The sequence below is a fragment of the Rattus norvegicus genome, chromosome 4 (genome assembly GCF_021556685.1).
Source record: "Rattus norvegicus strain SHRSP/BbbUtx chromosome 4, alternate assembly SHRSP_T2T, whole genome shotgun sequence".
Taxonomy (NCBI): Eukaryota; Metazoa; Chordata; class Mammalia; order Rodentia; family Muridae; genus Rattus; species Rattus norvegicus.
Window position 1 is genome coordinate 174,974,968 of NC_141537.1, and position 15,620 is coordinate 174,990,587.

The following is a 15,620-nucleotide window of genomic DNA, read 5'->3' on the forward strand; positions in this document are numbered from 1 at the left end:
AAGCTGAGGAGGAGGACTTCCCTATAGGAAGACCAGCAGTCTCAACTAACCTGGACCCCTGAGATTTCTCAGACACCAAGCCACCAACCAGGCAGCATTCACCAGCTGATATGAGGCCCCTGACACATGTATAGCAGAGGACTGCTGGGTCTGGAGTCAATGCAAGAAGATGCACCTAACCCTCGAGAGACTTGAGTTCCCAGGGAGTGGGGAGGTCTGGTGAGGTGGATGTAGGGGTGGCGGCATCTTCTTGGAGATGGGGGAAGGGGTATGCAATGAGGACAATCAGAGGGTGGACCAGGATGGGGATAAAGACTAGACTGTAAAAACAATTAAAGAATAATAATAATAAAATAACCAACAACCGGAGCTAATTGCCAATGTTGAAGAAGTCAAAAGAGACCTGATGAAAAAGAACAAATTCCTGAAAGAGGACAGCAGCAAAGTGGTTAGACCAAGAGAAGGGATCATGAAGACCTGGAGTAGACTGAGTAGAATTTATAAGTGGGTGATACGGGATGTGAAGGAGATGTATAACAACGCTACCATGTTTTCTGGTCTGAGCTGGTCGGAGGAGTAACGCCATTCATTAACAAGTCAATAAAATAGTTACAGGTAGATTGACTGGGAAGGGATGTTAGGCTTTAAAATTTTTAAGTTTGACAGGAGAGTGATTTAATGAGTATGGATGCTTGGTAGACTCTTTAAAATATACTCTAGGTTCTTAAAAACATTGAAGTCACGTTTAAGATTTGAGCCTTACTGGCCGTTCAAACCATGAGCCTTGGACTGTGAGACTCTGAGAAGAATCTTTCGTTTGGAACAAAGGTGAGGTAAAAGCTTTATGCAATACGAACATGCAACATAAATATTTTAGGAGTAGTCACAGAAAGAGGAATCCATCGATGGAAGTGAAACGGATTTTCATGGCAGATAGATAATAAATCCAGAACAAGAAGAGACATGAGTGTGTTATAAAGGCTGTTAGGAGTGGTGAATCCACCTTTTCCCACTGAATCAACTACTTAAAAGATGCAGGAAGGAGGCCAACGTGACAATCCCCTTGTAAAAGAAGCCCCTTGGTCAATAATACTTCTCCACATGCCAGAAAGTGTCAGCTAATCAATATCTGTAGCCCGAATTGTAGGTGACTTCTAGCTATCTACTCTGACTGGATTATGGTGTCACAACATCCTACGAGCAGGAGCAAAGCCAGCTGTGTACCTCACCGGCACTCTCTCCTGCCAAATCTAAAGCATTTTCTCCCTGCCCACCTTTCCTCTGTTGTCTTTACAAATTTGCCTGGTTGGGATGGTTCATTCTCTTGGGGACAGGGGGTAGGAAGAATGGGGTGAGGAATTGTGGGAGGGTCACTGGGAGGGGCAATGGCTGTATTGTTAGTTAATTAATTAATTAACTAAAATGCACAAGCCAAAAAAATTTATTTCTAGGAAATAGCCCATAAGTTCTCTCATTCTTCACTGGTACTAAATGGATAAGACCTGAAGCAGGTAAGAGTGGGTTCCCAAGCCCAGTGGTGTTAGGACAATAGTAGACAGAAATGAGACAGACATTGTAAGTGAGGCAAATTCTGGGGTTTGGAGTTTCAAGCATCACAGTCAGGAGTGAAGATCAAGAGGCCAGAGTCCCAGACCTCCACTAGGTAGCAGCATGGAACACGTGACTAAAACAGCAAGATTACTGACCCAAATCCCAAAAGAATATCTGAGATGTAAGAGCAGCTCGTCGAACAGGAGGAGGCAGACAAATTCTACAGCTGCCCTCTGCACAGGTGGAGGTACAGCCTAGGGCAGTGGCTTGTAATTAAGTGGAGAAAGAAATGCAACCAGGCCTTTTCGGAAGGTTCAGTGACATTTTGAAAGGTAAATAAACACTGCGTTTAGGGCACAGAGAATGAGGACAAGTTCGCGCTAATGGAGAGACTGCTTTCACTATAATGAACTTGTCCAGGAAGCGGTAAAGCAGGAGATGAAAGAATGAGGGGGGGAGTGGGAGGACCGAGGGGAAGACAGAGATAAAGATTGAGCCACATGGGATGCTTGGCAATCGGAGGCTGAAAGTGCATACCTATATTAAAGTGAAACTAAAACCAAATACAGGGGTCTGGAAAGATGGCCCAGCAGCTAAGAGTGTGGCCTGGTATCACACAGGACCAGAGTTCAATTTCCAGCACCCACAGTGGACAGCTCACAACTATCTGTACCTCCAGCTCCAGGAGGATCAGATGCCCTCATCTGGACTCCACAGGTGTCTGCACTCATGCTCTCATGTGTACACACTCACACACACACACACACACACACACACACACACACACACACACACAAATGAACAAATCAATTTTAAATTTGAATATAGATTTTTGAATCATCACAGGGAGGAACTGTTAAGGCCTCTCACAAACTGCAGGTGGGGAGGAGATGAGAACATTATAAGCTTATAATATATTAATAGACATGGATAATGGATACAGGAGAAAGCACACCCATTACCTTTATTTGCAGTCAAGCAGAGCTCAGAGACATAGCAGGGAAAGAATGCTGTACTGCAAAAGTTAAGAGATTCATGAGAAAGAAATAGCTCCTAGAATTTGCTGAAATCCTTTAAAGGTAAGGGACAAAAAGGTGTCATGTCCTCAAGGTCATCGGCAGACTGAACTCAAACCACTCCATCACGGCGCTCAATGGTGAAATACAAGGGAACGATATAAATAGATATCTCAGAGGAAAAGGTTTTAGCCTCAATATTTCCATTCACTGGCAGGAAATCATTCATGTGGAAATGCACACAAAGAAAACTTTCAGACACAGAAAAAGATGCTAAAACGGCCCCTATTAATTGTGTCTAGAAAGATTAACAGGAATTTGAAGGGTGTTGGAGCAGATCGGTAGAGTTGAAATATTAACATACACTATCGAGTTTACTTAGAAACCAGCAAATAAAACAAGCCAAATAAAACAATCTTACTCGGATCGTGAGGGTAACCGGATGGCCATCTCCTTCTGGTTCATTTGGGTTAAAGCCCAAAGTTGTGTCTCTAAGAAAGTCTGGCTTCAAAACATATCCAGAGCCTCCATTATCCAAAAATTTCCCGTTTTGCAAATCCATAGGCAGTCCAGGGGTTTGAAAATTCAAGGCCACTGTGATAAAGAAGTATGTTGACATTGTTAGGAAACTGGTAGGGTAGTTATGTTCAGTGGTCAAAATTCTTAAATACTGACTATCTTCATGTTTTCGAAGAATAGGGATCACTTACCTAGTAAGTCATGGCTTTTAACATATGTTATGGCTGTCTTGTCATGGTGGTTGAATAAAAGTGGTCACCATAGGCCCATAAGAAAGAGCATTGTTAGGAGGTGTGGCCCTGTTGGACTTGGTGTGGCCTTGTTGGAGGAACTGTGTCACTAGTTGAGGGTGGGCACTGAGGTCTCAAATACTCAAGGCCAGGCCCAGTGTCTCTCTCTCTCTCTTCCTAATGCCTCAGGATCCAGATGTAGAACTCTCAGCTACTTATGACCACATCTTCCTGGATGCTGTAGGCTTCCCACGATGATGATAATGGACCAAACCTCTGAACTGTAAGCCATCCCCTATGAAAGGCTTTCTTTTGCAAGAGTTGTAACGGTCACGGTATCTCTTTCACAGCAATAGAAACCCTAACTAAGGTATTTATGTTACTGTGTGTCTGTCAACTGTAACATTTAATTTGTAAACTAAATTATTACATAGTGGTTGGTTGGTGGGTTTTTATCTTAAGAAGGGTATTATATAGCCCGGTTGGAAACCTCAACCTCTCCCTATAAGGGAAAAGAATCTTGAACTCCTGAAGCCCTTGTGTCCCTTTCCCTAGTGCTGAGATTACAGGTATGCCCCCATGATATCCATCTACTCTACAACTTGGAATAAAGAAATGAAAACAGCATTCAGTACGGACTGCAGAAAAGCAGTGTCCGTGTCAGATAATATTCAAGGGATATAAAGATAAAGAAAATAGGGTTGGGGCTCTAAATCAGGAGTAGAGTGTTTGTTGGTTTAACTTGTATGGGGCCTTAGATTAAAGTTACTGATTATATATACATACACATGGCACCAACTATATCACAAATATCCAGGTCTAAGAGGTGGGTTTATTCCCTGAAAAGATGAAAAACTCATCTACAGAGTGCCTGGTGAGTGGCCCTGGTATAAGGCCTCCCTCGAGTCCTTGCTATCCCACCTGATTCTACTCCCCATCCCCTCAGGCCTATGTAAGCCTCTCCACAGTGCAGACAATGAAGAATGAGCCACTGATACTGGGTTGTTGGTGCCGATGCTATACCTGCTCTGTGGTTAGCATCAAGGAGAATCTGCTATGGAGAAATAACAAGCCCTGTTCCCCTACTTTCCTCCTGAGACTGTGAACATCAAAGCTCATATAAGTTGAAAATGATGAAGGGCACCTGGCTTGAGGAAGACTCAGACCTAAGTCAAGTGAGGAACTTGATCTCCAAGCCCCTCCTACCCATGCAGTGTCCTCTCCCTCAAACACACATATTTCAATATCAAGTCCTTTGAATGAGTCTAGGCCGTTCAACTTTCACCTACATCTCCCCTCTCCAGGTATTTGGGGGAAAACTTAAGCTCTAGACACCAGTGATTTACCATGAGTGCCCGATCCTACTTCCAGGGCCAAAACATTTCCAGAAATTTCCATTAACTCACACAAAGAATTCATTTTCTACTTACGTTTGCAGATAGGTCATTACCCTGCATAACATACCCATCTGACAGCCCACATTCCAAAACTCTTGAGGATTAAAATTAGAAGAGTCTGCTCTCGTGAACTTGGGGTACACTCTGGTGATGAACGCTGCAGTGTGGAAAATAAACTCATGGGCTAAAAAGAGAAAAAGGTAATAAAAATGTTTAAAGCATTTGTAGTCGGTGAAACAAGATTTTTCTGTATATTACTCACATATGGGAAATGATTCTATACATGAAGCCTTGGCAAAAATATTTATCAGTCACAAAATAAAAGAGATTCCATACATTTATGCTTATAAAATAATTCACAATATTTTATTATGATTTCATGGAGCAACTTAAGAACCCTGATTATTTACTTGAACTATCTCACTATCACACCTCCAAATTAATTCCAAATTAACACAAGATCACACACAATTCCAAACTAAAATGTTTTCAGGTAACATTATTTACTAATTTTTAACTATAACTTTCATATTAAGATGCATTCTCATGTAAGTCATATGAAGCTACCTACATGTTTCTAGTTAAATTAATGTAGTGATCATTTCACAGATTTGAAGGAACCCTTAAGTTATCTGGCCTAGCTCCCACCACTCTGGTCCAGCATCTTTCCTTCAAGGGCTTCCAGTCTCTGCTTTCAACTCTCCATTGCCAATTTCACTATTTTCCAACAGTTTTATTCCTAAGATCCCTTTTGCTGAGATGTCCACTTGTTTATAACATGTACATATGCATGCATGTGTAAGCTATGGGTACTGTGTGCATTTCTGCTTGCCTATATTCTAAATGACTTGGAATTTAAAACTAATTTGCATCCCTCACCATTTGACTGACATCCCTTTAGATGTATGAATGCAGACGTCATGATTTTTTTCCAGAGTTTTCTTCTTTCACTGAACAGATTCCATTGCCACAACCTTTCTTGACGGTATGACAACCAATCTTGAGAAAAGTGATGGCTATGTAAAGCTTTGAGTATTTACAAATGGGATGGAATCCTTCCTCCTTGTCCTAAACAGTATTCTTTAAAAAGCATTGCTAATTTAAAAGCCAAATGCTCTTTTGAAACCATGCTCCCTTCTGTACGTACAGAAGTCTGTCCATAGGCACAACATGCATACTTGGGACCTAGGCCTCACACTATCTACATAGTGATACATGGATTGTCCCTTAAGTCTCTATGGTAGTAAATTTTGAGTATCAACCTGACCGGGTTAAGAGAGACTTGGCATCAGTGAGGCACACCTACATGTGTGTCCATGAGGGTATTTGTGTGGTGGATTAACTGAGAAAGGTCTCCTCGATGTGGGTGGCATCATCCCATGGGAAGGTCCTTGTATTGTGAATAAACGAGCAAAAAAAGAAAAGCAATTAATGGGTCTGGAGAGATGGCTCAATGGTTAACAGCGCTGACTGCTCTTCCAAAGGTCCTGAGTTCAATCTCCAGCAACCACGTGGTGGCTCACAACCATCTGTAATGGGATCCGATACCCTCTTCTGGTGTGTCTGAGGACAGCGACAGTGTATTCATAAACAAAATAAGTAAATATTTTTTAAAAAGAAAGAAAGAAAAGCAATTGATCACAAGCTTATGTATCTCTTCTTTCCTTCTCTAAAGAGATGTGAGCAAACACTGCCTCCTGCTCCAACCACCATGGAGTTGCAGCCACCATGCTTTGCCAGCCAGAAAGGACTGTGTCCCCTCTGACTGTGAGCCACTGTGGCTTTCTTCCTGAAGTTGCTGCTTATTGGATATTTGGTCACGGCAGTGAGAACAGTAGCTAACAATGTTGCTTCTGAAGCTTAGCAACAGAAATTACACACAATTTGTTACAAATTCCCTTCCCGCTCTTTCTAGAAACATGTGGAACTCAAATAAAAAAGAGAAAATAAAGCCACATATAATCTCACCTTTCAATTAAGAATTACCAATAATGGTATGTGCGTTTCCATTCCTTCCTATTTATATGCTAATTCTCAAACGTGGACTTGTATAACTTACTCCCTTTTACTGGCTGACACTTGTTTTACACTCAGCTGGGATAATGAACGAATCATTCCATTTTGGTAACATTCCAAGATTATACTTTTGCATGTTTATGATGATGAGTATAGTAATACTAGGTGTCTGTGCAGTTAAATCTCGGTTACCATCATTAATTATTTACTACCAATGACTTCTGGTACAAGAAAAACAGTCTCCCCTCTTCAAGACATAGTGGCACTGTGCACAGTGTCTGGGCTCAGCTCTCCTAATTGCTTTTATAAATTGTTTGTGCGTGTCTAATGTAGGAAGAGTGAGACAGTGGTGAGTACTCCCACTATGCACAGTGCTCCTGTACTCACAAATCTAAAAAGTTACCCAACACTTTGAGGTGTCAGAAGCCTGCTTACTAAAGCAGATCGTTCGATCTCTCTTAACTGTACTGTGCAGTAAGAAATACATACAACCCAAGGTGGAGAGAAGGCTCAGCAGGAGAGGGTTCTCACTGAACAAACATGTAGACCTAGTCTAGATCCCCAGTGATCACATAAAAGCCCAGTGTCCTAGTTTACGGTTTTACTGCTGTGAACAGACACCATAACCAAGACAAGTCTTATAAAGGACAACATTTAATTGGGGCTGACTTACAGGTTCAGAGGTCCAGTCCATTATCATCAAGGCAGGGACATGGCAGCATCCAGACAGGCATGGTGCAGGAGGAGCTGAGAGTTCTACATCTTCACCTGAAGGCTGCTAGTGGAAGACTCACTTCCAAGCAGCTAGGAGGAGGGTCTTAAACCCATGCCCAAAGTGGCACACCTACTCTAACAAGGCCACACCTACTCCAACAAGGCCACACCTCCTAATAGTGCTACAGCCCGGGCCAAGCCTATACAAACCATCTCACCCAGCATGGCTACATGAACCTGTAACCTCGGCACTGTCACAGTGCAGGGAGGGGTGTGGATCAGTGAGGCTTGCTGCCTAGCTCCAGTCTCCAGGGAGGACAGCAGAGAGTGACAGAATAGGGCCTGACACCTTCATGTGGATCCCGCATGTTCACAAATCCATGCATCCACATATACACACCAGTCTCCTCCCTCTCTGTCTCTCCCTCTGTCTCTCTCTGTCTCTCTCTGTCTCTGTCTGTCTGTCTGTCTGTCTCTCTCTCTCTCTCTCTTTGTGTGTGTGTCTCCTCTCTCTCTCTCTCTCTCTCTCTCTCTTTGTGTGTGTCCTTTTGTCTCCTCTCTCTCTCTCTCTCTCTCTCTCTCTCTCTCTCTCTTTCTCTCTCTCCCCCTCCCTCCCTCCTTCCCAAGGTTTCATAAAGTATTCTTTCTTGTTGCCCATAATACAGTCTCCCATTCTCTTTATTCCTTCTACCCCATTCAATAGACTACTGTGAAATGCACATTTCCAAAGCACACAGTGGCGTAGGCCACAATGAGATTGCAGTCTGTTTCTGCTTACACTTTCTTCCAGGTGTTTTGCAGCAGGCTCAGCCTGCCGCTAGGCCTTGTAACTCATGACTGTAGTATAATCTGTCTACCACAGTTTGCCCACAGAAGGGCCCATACCTCACGCTCTCAATCAAAATGCCATGACCTTCTTTAAGGCAATGAAACAGGGATGGTGGCATACATCTTTATTCTCAGAGTTCTGTAAATTCAAGGCCAGTCAGTCTGGTCTACACAGTGTGTTCCAGGCCAGCCAGGACAACATAATTATACCTTGCCTAAAAAACTTAAAGCAATTAATAGGAGGGTTTTTTGATATAAAGCTTAATACAATTTGAAAATACATTGTTTTATGGATTTCAGAACATAGATATTAAGAAATTTTAGATAGATATTAAGAATATAAATGCAACTTTAAATTATATTAAATGAATTGAAGTTTAATAAGAATATACATCCATAAATAGCCTCAACCCATGTTAACCCCTTAGCAGTGAATACAACTGATTTAAATACTCCATCCTTTGGAGCTGCTAGCATTTACCTCTCAATTTTGAAAGTTTTCGAGCTCGAGACTCTCCCATAGAAGTGGTCTCATTAAACTGCTGATAGACTCTTGAATATTGGAAGTTTCGGAACTTCTCAGCTTTGGTATAAATGACAAGATCAGATAAGGCCAGAGCTACTCTTAGCTTCCTGATCTAAAAATAAAAAAAAAAATGTAGTGGTTTCACATTTCACATCTTTTTTTTTTTTAATTTTCCTTCTATAATTTAAAAAAAATGATTTTAAGCAGATCACTTCAGTTTTTCTTAAGGTTACCTCTCCCAAAACTCTCTGGACTGAGTCTGTGTGATCATTTTTATGACCACAGTATTTATTGATCATAAGCACAAGACTGGCCTTAAAATCTAGTTTACGTGTTACAATTTGAGAATAGAAATCGTTGGTATTTTCTTGGCCTCCAAAGATCTTAGCTTATTCTCATAAATTTTACAAATTTAAGACTCGTAACCATGGGCATACTTTGAGTTCGTGTGACTTTTGGGGATAATCTTTGCTGTGTGGTAGACACGTGCTCTTCCACTTTATTTCCCTCAGCCACATTTCAGGTTTATGAAAAACATCCCCTGTTCATGCTTACAGTACACGTGAATAGTTGACGCTAGCACATTAAGTGCTAAGCTTCTTCATGACATCCTCACTCTTACACCTCACGACACTTTCCTTTGATCCATCCATTTTCCCCACCGCCCTCTCCTGTGATCCCATTGGCTGATTCCAGTTCTTCCCCTCCTCCATTTTTATGTCACGTTGATTCCCCTAGCTTCTCTTATCCAATATCCCAGTCCTTTACGGTTTGTCCTTCCTTCTAGTAGTCCTCCTCCTTAGTGTGTGTGTGTGTGAATGTGTGTGTGAGTGTGTGTGTGTGTGTGTGTGAGTGTGTGTGTGAGTGTGTGTGTGAGTGTGTGTGAGTGTGTGTGAGTGTGTGTGTGAGTGTGTGTGAGTGTGTGAGTGTGTGTGTGAGTGTGTGTGTGTGAGTGTGTGTGAGTGTGTGTGAGTGTGTGTGAGTGTGTGAGTGTGTGAGTGTGTGTGTGAGTGTGTGTGAGTGTGTGTGAGTGTGTGTGTGTGAGTGTGTGTGAGTGTGTGAGTGTGTGTGAGTGTGTGAGTGTGTGAGTGTGTGTGTGAGTGTGTGTGAGTGTGTGTGAGTGTGTGTGAGTGTGTGTGAGTGTGTGAGTGTGTGTGTGAGTGTGAGTGTGTGTGAGTGTGTGTGAGTGTGTGTGATTGTGTGTGTGAGTGTGTGTGTGAGTGTGTGTGAGTGTGTGTGTGAGTGTGTGTGTGAGTGTGTGTGTGAGTGTGTGTGTGAGTGAGTGTGTGAGTGTGTGTGTGTGAGTGTGTGTGTGTGAGTGTGTGTACGTGCAAGCATTGCTTCCTGTATCAGAAAAGGTGTGCAGTATTTTCCTTTGGAGTCCGGATGGTCTCACTTAGTATAATGATATCCAGCTCAAAGACAGTAGGTGTCAAGAAATAATAAAGATAAAAGCAAAATAGGACAGTAGGACATCTATATATTGTTTCCTTGCAAGGCTCAGGGAGCATTACACAAGAGGATGATGGGAACCACAGGTCAGAGAAGACTGCTGAGAAATAGTGTTTCCTAGACAGGACAAAGCCACCACACTCACACAGGTTGCCTGCCCAAGATTAAACCAGCCAGGATTCTACCAAGGGGGAGGAGGGGCTCATGAGGGTCTAATAACAGTTGAGGGAAGAAAGTCGTTTTTCTTTAGTAGTGTGGCCCACAATAGTAGTAATTTGGTAGTGTGGTCCTACACCATGAGCATGGAGATGAATATACAGGCAGCAGTAATTGGACTAAGAGGAGGAGGAAGAGAAGAGGAAGAGGAAGTAAGGAAGGAAAGGGGGGAAGAAGGAGAGGGGAGGTGGAAAAATTCATTAAGTGGGAGGTGTGTATATAGAGGCAATAAAAGGAACTGGAGGGACACATGGAGTGCATGTGATCTAAACATACTGTGCTCGTGTATCAAATTACAAAAAAGGTATAAAACTTTAAAAGACAAATATAGATAGGTTTATAAAAGACCTACAACTGAGAAATAATGATAATCCAGTTGGTTTGGAAAATGAGCCAAAGTTTGAAAAAGTGGGAACTAAAAATCAACACATTGAACCCATCAAACAAAAAGTTGGTTGGGGGGTGGGGGGGTAGAAAATCAAGATTAGCAAACCTCTACCCAAACTAATCAAAAGAAAGAGAATATCACACGCAAAAAAAAATAATAAAGCTAGAGATGAATTCATCTGATGTTATGACAGATTCTGGTGAGGTACAAAGGATTATTGGGAAATGCTTTGAAAACTTATATTCAAAAGAGAAATCTAGAAAAAGGGACACATTCCTAGATGTGTATGACTTTTCTGTGTGTAAATACAAATCATGCCTAAAGGTCTCCATAATCCCAGCTGAGCACCCCAGCATCAGCAGTCGATAGACATGCAGAACAGAATGTTTCTCACATAGATAGGCATGCACTGTGTTTGATCCTATAAGGATACAAAACTCCCCAAATACAGAGAAAGCAGGACCAAAGATGGGCAAAGTTCTGTCTGCCTGGTTGGAAACACTGTATCAACACACCCCTCAGTTAAGAGTCCTTTCACTGAACTATTCCTCTGAGGGAAAATAAGTTCTCACCTCCGCCAAACCAACTGGACAGTAACATGTGATGTTATAGGTGTATTTTAACGTAATAATATAAATCCATTTAATACTTTGCAAAATTAACATTGATTCTGTTGCTTCTGTCTCTATTTCAAGGCAAAATTGTATCGTTTACCTCTACACTATTTCTACTCTGTAAAATGCCTACTACACCAAGGAGCTCTTAATAAAGGTCTCCCCGCAGTAAAAGTATCTTAGGGAAAGGCTACCACAAAAAAGAGATAGATTTCAAATGTTACAATCCTCTGTCAACTTTAAGATTTTAAATTGGACTCAGCTTTTCATGAAGAGGAAACTGACCCCTTATGTAAAATTATTTCAACTCTTCACCGAGAGCATTAGAAAACTTTGGTCACTCTTCTCAGGAAACCTATTCTCACCTTTTTCTTGGCATCTGCTATTCCGCTCAACGTTGAGGGGTCTGCCTCCTGCTCCTCCTTAACCCGTGACAGGAAATCATCCCACGTTTCTGGCTCCTTTCCTGAGTCTTCGTCTTCATTTTCATAGATTTCTTCTTCCAAGTCTAGCGCTATGCCCCTTTTGTCAGTCCCCAGCCTCTCGCGGGTTTCAGATAAGGTTCCAACTTTCTTATTTTTCACTAATATTTTAAATTTCAGTGCCTATAAGAAAACAGTTGGAAATGAGACAGACAGGTAGGCCAGTCATCACTGTTAGCTTAAGAAATGCTCCAACGTGCACACAATAAAGAGGAAGTAGGGCCGAATCTGGGAATTCACCTACGGCAGCCAGGTATGGCGGGACCTCATGTTTTAGAACATTGTTCCTGCTCATTAAAAACAAGTGCCCACAATTCACTCTAAAAGAAGTCTGTTACTCTAAGCAATCTTTTTCATATTTCATGAGTTGCTAAACCTGAGTCAGGTTGGAAAGTGCATTGAAATGTTTGTCTCACTACTGAAGTTAAACGGTTACAGCTTCCGGCAACAGAAACGATACTCTCAACCAATATTGAAGCCACCAGTGGGATCTGGTATATGAAGATGTTCATTAACCTGTCTGACATCTAATATGAATTGCGGTCAAAACTTATAAAGCTTCTTCCCTTGTAGCCAACGTGGTATCTGCAAGTCACGGATGTGACAAACTTTACCACTGTCAGAGATGATCGCTCGCTCTGAATTCAGAGACTTCTGATACATTTCTCAAAGATCTCCACCCTTTTCAAAAATGCATTAATGTGTTTGAGTGCCTGCTGTGTATGCTACATACAACACTGAAATACGTGTTCCCAAAGGAGGCAATAATCTCCCTTCCTTCCAGCAGCTCCACAGCTTGATGTCTTTTATTTTATTTTTAAAGATTTATTTATTATATATGAGTACACTATAGCTGTCTTCAGACACACCAGAAGAGGCCGTCAGATCTCATTACAGATGGTTGTGCGCCATCATGTGCTTGCTGGGATTTGAACTCACGACCTCTGGAAGAGCAGTCAAAGCACTGAACCAACTCTTGATTTGTCTTTTATGACGGCTGCTACTTTACTCTCTAATATGCAGTTTACAAAAATGAATTCTGTGCCCACATGCCAAGGGCACCAGGAGTGATGCTTCCTAAAGGGACGCATTTGGGGGATGTACTTCACAGTTAAGAAGTCAAAGTCTTGGGGCTGGGGATTTAGCTCAGTGGTAGAGCGCTTGCCTAGCGAGCGCAAGGCCCTGGGTTCGGTCCTCAGCTCTGAAAAAAAAAAACAAAACAAAACAAAAAAACAAACAAACAACAACAAAAAAAAAACAAGAAGTCAAAGTTTTAAATGCTCTTTCATGACTCAAGTGTCCGTTAACTGGATTCAGTCCTTCCTTGTCACATCGAATTTGCCCTTTCCGATTCTCAAGTGGACACCTAAATCCTGAATGAGGATGCAAATCTAATTGCTTTCCCGGTTTTAACTCTGCTGTGGGTTTTCCATGCTCTTTGATGGTGGGTAAGGGCATGAGAACGTATTTCATTGTGAAAGGGTAAAATCTAGCCTGAGTCTGCATAGCCTCAGAATGGGTATCCTAATTGTATAGAAGTTTGTCGAGATCTATAGATTTGGGGTTCAAGTTTTAATCAAAGCTTTATAAATCTTAGATTATAGGGCTGGAAGAAGGCTAAGGTGGCAAGTTCCCAGGTAATTATCTCTCTTGCTGAAGACTGAACACAGCGTGAAAAGGGGGACTTTATCTTTAATTACTCATTGATTCCCCTGAGAGCATCTCCTTACTCCTAGTGCGGAAGACAGAATAGTGTGAAAGCTGTGAAGTGGGATGCAAAAGAAAAACATCAAGATGTGAAAAGAAAAAGAAAAGACATGCTCAGGAAGACAGTGTTCAGAGAGCATTGTTAAAAGGTTTCCAGAAGTGGGTCATGGCTCCGAGCTGCGACTTGGATGATTTGCAGCTAGCGTTTTGCAATGATTGTTACAGTGTTGCCACAACTGAACACGCTTCTTAGTCTTTGAGCGTTCTTTAGAGGAAGAAGAATTGTGATTTTTTTTCCCACTCATCAATTAATTTTTGTTGCCCGTCTCAGTTCTATCATGTGAGCTTGGTCACTTCAAAACACAATATCCTCACTCATTCGAATGATATAAGGGGAACTATTCAAATACCACAAAAATAATGCTATCATTACCAAAACTCAAGTACTGACCATTAGAAAATATTACTTGAGGAACAGAAAGCTTGCTTATTTGATAGCATTGGGGGTTATGTATCAGTCGAGGAAAACTAAGGGAAGTGGTAAGATCTTTGAGTTTGAGAGAGCGGATCACACGGCATCCATGCCTAAAGTAATATCAAAGTAGAAGTGAACATTTTAAGGAAAGAAACAAAAAAGACAAAGAGATAGTGGGTCCTATGTGTTGCTGGGGAAACAGATAACACTTAATCTGAGATAGACCTATTTGGATCAACCAGTAGGAAGACTTGCGATGAGAGAGTGATCTGCTCTTTGGAGCAGGAGTAAGAGGGGGGAGATAGAAAGGAGCTCTAGGGGCTAACTTACAAGGGAGGAAGCTTTCTACCACCTTGTTGATATTTTGAGTACAGATTCTGTTTACAACCTGAGCATTTCACCTCCTTCTTAACCTTTAGCTTATAAAATATATCAAATTCCTGAATTTTCATATTAAAATGCCTTCACAGTGTGGACTCATGGATGAAGTGATGAAGTACATAACCAAAGAGTGGATTTTACATCCCTCTCTGCCTTTGTTCCTTTCCTGCCACTGTACCTTCACCAATGCCACTTAAAGGAGAAAGGATTTATCCCAGCCTACAGGACCGAGCTACAGTTGTCCACAGCCAGCCAGAAGGCCATAGCAGCAGGAGATCTGGAGTTGGTCACACAGCATCCAGGAGCAGAGAGCAGTGACCTCATGCCCAGGGAGGCTACACTTGTCTTGTCGTTTAGACAGCCCAGGCTCCATTCACAGTCAAGATGAGCCTTCCCACATTAGTTAATGTGAGCAAAGCAATCACCCCACAGGAACACCCAGAGTCCGACCCTCCCAGGTGACTCTAGATTCTGCCAAGTTGCGATTGACAAAAGCCACCAGATTTTATGAATGTCTCTTTCTCACCAACTTAACAGAACATTCCTCAGGCAGCCCCTAGCAAACACAGCTTCCCTGTGAAATAATCAAAATCAAGCTCCTTGCTTGTCTCTGACCTATGTGCAAAGGTGACCACGGTCTGTTCTTTGTTTTCTTTCTGATTTTTTTTCCTTCACTAAGCTTCTCAGGCCAAGCATTACCTCTGGAGATGGCAAACTGTCTGGAAACTCGTCAAGTATGTCTGAGAGCAGAAAGTCTCCAAAGGTACTCTGCAGAATGTCGGTCATCACTTCCTGTTGACCAGGGGAGCAGTGATTCTCTAAGGACAGCACCACTGGGTAATCAGACGTCTAGAATAGGAACCGTTGCCATGGTTACTCATCAGAACTTCTAAATTCTCCTAATGCAATTCATCTAAACATTTACCTAAAAAAATTCATCTCCATTTTTTTTTGCAAAATAGGCATGCTTTAAACTAAAAATTACCTTAGCATTTGACAGAGGAAAGACTTTAAAAAACTATCAAAAGAGGACAATTCTTGTTTGCCTTGAAAGTATGAGCAAAGCCTGAAACACCATCGGTGGGCAATTATTTCAATAAGTTATATA

At 41.8% G+C, this 15,620-nt stretch overlaps 1 protein-coding gene across 7 annotated transcripts in view; it reads right to left on the reverse strand.

Annotated features, from left to right (window-relative positions):
• Plcz1 (phospholipase C, zeta 1) overlaps positions 1-15,620 on the reverse strand; it is a 56,063-nt gene that overhangs the window by 9,594 nt on the left and 30,849 nt on the right. For 5 of the 7 annotated variants that reach the window (XM_087658516.1, XM_087658514.1, XM_087658515.1 and 2 more), the window contains 5 exons: positions 15,212-15,361; positions 11,833-12,072; positions 8,753-8,909; positions 4,781-4,897; positions 2,989-3,161 (listed from right to left, as the gene is read on the reverse strand). In XM_087658516.1, coding sequence (XP_087514642.1) covers positions 2,989-3,161; positions 4,781-4,897; positions 8,753-8,909; positions 11,833-12,072; positions 15,212-15,361 — 837 coding nt within the window. Of the gene's footprint in view, positions 1-2,988; positions 3,162-4,746; positions 4,898-8,752; positions 8,910-11,832; positions 12,073-15,211; positions 15,362-15,620 lie in introns of all 7 variants that reach the window. The other 2 variants (XR_015685726.1, XR_015685727.1) reach the window with 1 other exon arrangement.